Source organism: Triturus cristatus, chromosome 7 (genome assembly GCF_964204655.1).
Source record: "Triturus cristatus chromosome 7, aTriCri1.1, whole genome shotgun sequence".
Classification (NCBI taxonomy): Eukaryota; Metazoa; Chordata; class Amphibia; order Caudata; family Salamandridae; genus Triturus; species Triturus cristatus.
This window is the reverse complement of record NC_140590.1, coordinates 1336167950-1336173659: the sequence shown is the minus strand read 5'-3', so window position 1 is coordinate 1336173659 and position 5710 is coordinate 1336167950. Positions and strand designations below refer to the sequence as shown.

General features: G+C 42.9%; 1 protein-coding gene across 1 annotated transcript; it reads left to right on the top strand.

Annotated features, from left to right (window-relative positions):
* Positions 1–526: 526 nt before the first annotated feature.
* On the top strand, positions 527–1450 carry LOC146811990 (olfactory receptor 4E2-like). The gene has a single exon (XM_085614548.1). The coding sequence runs from the start codon at positions 527–529 to the stop codon at positions 1448–1450; it is 924 nt and encodes a 307-aa protein (XP_085470674.1).
* Positions 1451–5710: the final 4260 nt, after the last annotated feature.

Here is a 5710-nt window from a genome sequence, read left to right as displayed (position 1 = left end):
TAGACCGCTGACCCGACTCCGTGTAGCAAGGGCAGAACCACACTTCTGCATTCATTCAGGGAGCAGGCAGTCCGCAGGAATCGTGACAGATCAATGGACTGTTTCTTAAAGAGAATGCTCTCTTTTTCACAAAGCTATCAACATGGATATGTAAACAGAATGCATACATGTGCAAGCCACCATGGGGAAAAGAATGAGAGTATGAAACATCACATCTCTGTGATTTATTTGGATGAAGATAGTGTGTCCATGATTTGTGTGCTATTTATGAACCATAGAGGTTCAAATGGCAAGCATGGATTAACAAGAAATGATGAATGCCATAACACAGTACATTCAGGGACCCTAATATTAATGAATAAGTAGGAAAGCTGTAATTTTTACTGTCAAAGTTTTATGTGACTATATGCTAGAATTATGCTTGTGTTTTTGTTCAATAAATGTAATTTGTTTTGCCATACTTTTAATAACATTGCATTCTTATTTCTCTGCAGAACTTCTAAATTTGAATCAAAATCCAAGCACCATGGTGAATGAAACTGGTGTAGAAGACTTTCTGCTTTTAGGTTTCTCTAAAAGCAAAAACCTGGAGATCTTGCTTTTCTTTGTGTTTCTGATATTCTACATTCTAACGTTGCTTGGAAATCTGCTCATCGTTGTGACAGTAAAAGGAGACTCATCTCTTCACTCACCCATGTACCATTTCCTCGGTAACCTGTCTTTTGTTGACTTGTGCTACCCATCTGTCTCTACCCCTAAGATGCTTGTGAACTTTTTATCTGAGGCCAAAAACATCACTTACAATGGATGCATGTGCCAAATATTCTTCTTCCACTTCTTTTGCTGTGTGGAAATTTTCATCCTTACTGTCATGGCTTTTGATCGATATGTGGCAATATGCAATCCTTTGCGTTACACCACCATCATGAACAGGCAAATTTGCAGCTTACTGGTATTTGCTTGCTGGGTGGGTGGAGCTGTGCACTCCACAGCACAGGTTCTTTTAATGATGACCTTGCCATTTTGTGGACCAAATGAAGTTGACCATTTCTTTTGCGATATCCAACCCTTGCTTAATTTAGCGTGCACAGACACTTTCATTATTGGAGCCCTGATGATGTCCAACAGCGGACTGATCTCACTGGTGTGTTTTCTCATACTGATCATGTCTTACACTTTGATCCTGCACACAGTAAGAGGACGCTCAACTGAAGGGAAGCGTAAGGCCCTTTCTACATGTGGTGCCCACCTTACTGTTGTTACTATATTTTTGGGACCTTGTGTCTTCATTTACCTGAGACCCGCTACCACATTTTCATTGGATAAGATAGTTTCAGTTTTCTATGCTGTTATAACACCAATGCTTAACCCTATCATCTACACTTTGCGTAACACAGAAGTGAAAATAGCCATAAAGAGACTTGTGAGCAGAAGAATATGTTTTTCATAATATAGCACAATGTGGAAATTGTGTATATCTGGCATATAACTTGCATATAAGATATTATATACATCAATAGAGAGGGACTCGGAGTGCATAAGATCCAGGACACATGTATCGATTAGGTAATCATGATCACCAAGGCAGGCAGTTCCTAGTGAGTACAGATTTGTCTGCTTAGGTCAGTTAAGTGCCACAGACTGCAGGCAGCATTGCTCTACAGGAACAAATGCCCTTGCATACCTAGATAGGTGTCATGTTTCATAATTGTGCTTTGGCTCCACATTGGGCTGGCGCTGCAATGCCTGACGGTCACCCTCAATGAGGGCTCTTTAACAAAGAGCTTTATAAGCCAAATGGTGAAGTGAGGGTAAAATAGTAGATTGGTGTATTTTAAGTAAATATGTGAAAGAGTGGGATAAAAATAGGACAGGGTGTACTCTACAGAAATATTTTAATGATTGAGTCCCACTGCCTATGTCAAACTATGTGGTGCTACCTACTACAAGTGATTATCTAAGGCAGCTGAAGGTCGACATGTTTCAAGCTTAATCTATATACACCGAACAGGGGTGAGAAGTATATGGTAAGGGTATACCCTCGGCTTCCCTATTTTACTATGCATTAAACACAAAGAGAAGGGAAACCCAGTTATTTGTGACAGTTCCTGTCCTGCCTGTATCCGAGACAAGAGAGCGTAATGCACCCAGGTAAATTGGTGCCTGCTTCACAATTTCTCAGACAGTAAACTTTCTCTGAGATGGTGTGAAAGATGAAACTATTTACATACATACATACTTACATACATACTTACATACATTATCTACTGGCGGTCGCCAGTAGATAGTTATAGTTACAACCTAGTTTCCATAGGAAATCTCAAAATTCTATTTTGAATAACTTTGGCGCCAGTTGACGAATCCTCGCGAAATTTTCAAAACTAATGGGGCGCTCCATTCAGCTCCTACCCTGAAAGTCTCGGGGTGATTCGTCAAGCGGGGGCCGAAAAAAAGGGGGGGTCCCAAAACACGTTTTCCCCATGCATTTTTCCATAGGACCTTTAGTCGCAGCTACAGCCCGAACGGCTGAACAGAATTACGTGAAATTTGGCAGAGAGGTAGCCATAAGGTCAAGGAAGTGCCTTTTGCAGGTCTGGTGTAAATCTGTTCAGTATTTCCTGAGAAAATAGCATTTAAAAGCATATATATATATGTGGGCGGAGCCTAACCACACATCTCATCCTGAGATCTGATTGGCTGTCAGCACTTCATCCAAGAAGTGTTGGCAGCCATCTTGGGACCAATATACATGATAGCACCTCATTAAAAAGCATTGCAGTTAATAGAAGGTTTTAAGACTTTAGTTACATTATAAATCATTTGTTGATGGTACCATACTCATTTTAGGAATTGTGGTATGTTCTAAGGTGATTTCACCATGTGAAAAAGCCTTCTGCTGGGATATCATGATTGAGAGAAAAATATTTTCTCATGCTTTTACCACAGAGGTTTGGAAGGTGATCTATAAGCTAAACTGAGAGCTTATTTTCTGTAAATTCACATTATCTTTCTAGTCATGTGAGAATGAAGTCTGACATTGTCAGTAAAACATGTACATCCAACAAGGGCAGAGACTGTCAGTTGATTCCTTTGTGTTCTACTGCAGCTTCCCAGAGTGTTCCAAAGAACTACTAGAGCGCTAACAGTCCTACTTATGATAAACGTATGGCACACCTGAAGCCATCTTGTTTGGATTAAAGTGGTAACTCTTAAAACATTTAATTTAAAAAGGAACAAAATGAGGGGGTTCATTTTTCCATAAAAAGTATGATTAGTGCTGCAGAAAGAAAAATTAGGGCACATTTTGAGTGACTTCTCAAATCCTCTTCTATTTCATTAAAAAATTCTGACATGCAGACTGAAACATGCACTTTCAATACCAGCAGCAGTTTTCCCTGGTGAGCAGTAGCTTTACTACAGTGATCTAATGAGCAAAAAGAGTGCTAACATTCTGAATTTATGGCAAATGTGTGACACATCTGAATGCCTTCTTGATGGAATCAAAGTAAAAAACTGAAAGCATTTCCTACTGAGGAGACTGCAGTACATGAGGAAATTAGGAAACTTCATAACAAATAAATCTCCCAAGATGGCCACCGGAGACAAAAGAGCCCAAATGTAGCCCAAAATCACCCAGATGTAGCCCAAATATAGCCCAATGACAGAAGTGTGCAAAACACTTATTATTTTGTGTTTTTGCAGTGTTATATAGTGCAGACTTGTCAGGTATAGGAGTGCTTTACATGAGCATTGGTTACATCACACAAGAACAAATTCATTTTGGTTGTAGACATGGGGAGACTAAGTGATTTGACCAGAATCACAGAATGTCGAGCTGAAGCAGAAACTTCAACCTGGTTCCCCAGTTGCAAAGTCTGCAGTTCTGGAAGTAACACCACATCCTCTCCCCTAAGTGCAACATTTAATCAAGTGGTCAACTGGATAAAAAAAACATAAAGATAACAAATATTTTAAAAGTGCTTTGTCGCTATTTGAAAACTCAGAAAATATGTCCTTATTTTAGTCTTTTAGAGCACTAACCATAATTTTGAAGCCAATAAGACCCTCTCATATATGTAATTTCTAAAGGAAATGCTCTAGGTATTACAGTTTTGATTACATCAAGATGATGTCAGGCGTTCCACACTTTTGTAATAAATATAGAATGTTAGCAATCTAGTTGTTCATTAGGATACAGTTGAGAGGCAGAGGCCAGGGGCACGGACTCTGAAAATTGAAGGCAGGTAGGAGGGTGCAAAGGCAACAATTTAACCACACTGAGCAGGCAGGAAGGGCCGTGGAAGCACAACAGACTATGGAGGGCAGTGGAAAGGGGGGCAGGGGCAACAAACCAACAATACAGGACTTGCAAGAGAGGCTGTGGCAATGTAATAGACCATTGTGGGCAGAAGGAAGAGGCAATGGTAGTACAACCATACATGCCAACAGACCCGATTCAGCCAGGAAACGTCCAATGTTTTTAAGCTCAAATGGGCTTTATTTGATCTGTCTCCTGTCTACAATCTCTTCTTTTTCAATGTAACTCAAAGGGGAAAATCAATACCCCAGTTTTTTTTCAAAATCTCCCTCTTACCAAGTTCAAAATGTTCGCAAGTATGGTACATTGGATCATGGAAGGAAATGGGGTAGGGACATGGACTTGGATAACAGAGGACAGGAGGTACATGGAGAGGTGCACCAAACTGACCCTGCAGGGCAGGCATCAGGGTTTGCAGCAGCACAATACACCACACAGGGCATGCAGGACGGGAGTGCAGCACAACAATCCATAGAAAGCAAGAGGGAGGGGACAGGACCATGCACATGGACAACAGAGAACAGAGAGGCAAGAGGCAATGGTAGCTAGCTGACCATAATGGACAGACAGGAGAGAAAGCTGCAGCATAACAGACCATAAAGGGCAGGAGGGACGGATCAGGGGCATTACAATGGAACAGACAAGCCAGGAAGGAGGGAGTAGGGGTCTGCACATGTAAACAGAGGGCTGGGGGCAAGGGGGCAGGGCAGGAGCAGCAAGATAGCCATGGAGGTCAGGCAGGATGGGCACTAGAAACAAGACACACCATGAAGAGCAACAGTGAGACTGTGATGGCATACACACAGACCATGGAGGGATGGTGGGAGGGGGTCAGGGGCAGCTAACTGACCACACAGGGAAGGTGGGAGGGGCCATGGCAGCACAGAAGACCATGCATGGCAAGTGGGAGGGTTAGTGGCAGCACAATGGCTATGATGGGCAAGAAGGAGGGTGCAGGGGCATGCACAAAGGACGATGGAGGATAGAAGGGAGGGTCAGGACCTGTGCACAGACAAGAAGGTTCAGGAGAAGGGGCCTCACAACAGACCACACGGGGCAGGCAGGAGGAGCAGTTGCAGCACAACAGACCAGGGAGGGCAGAAGGGTGTGGCAGTACAATGGACCATGTAGGACAGGAGGAAGAGGATAGGGGCATGGCATGTGGACAGGCAGGGTGGAGGTGGCAGGGACAGGTTACAGTCATCTGACAATGCTAGGCAGGTGGGAGGGGAGTGGCAGCTCAACAGAACACTCACAGTAGATAGGAGTGGCAGGTCCATGGAACATGGTGGGCAAAAAGGATGGAGCAGGGGCATGCACAAAGACATCGGAGGGCAGGGGGAAGGAGAATAGGGGCAGCAAGCTAAGCATGGAGTTTAAGCAGGAGGTCAA

What these genes read in the sequence shown, in the direction of transcription:
- LOC146811990 (XM_085614548.1), top strand. Translation starts at nt 527, where the DNA reads ATGGTGAATGAAACTGGTGTAGAAGACTTTCTGCTTTTAGGTTTCTCT.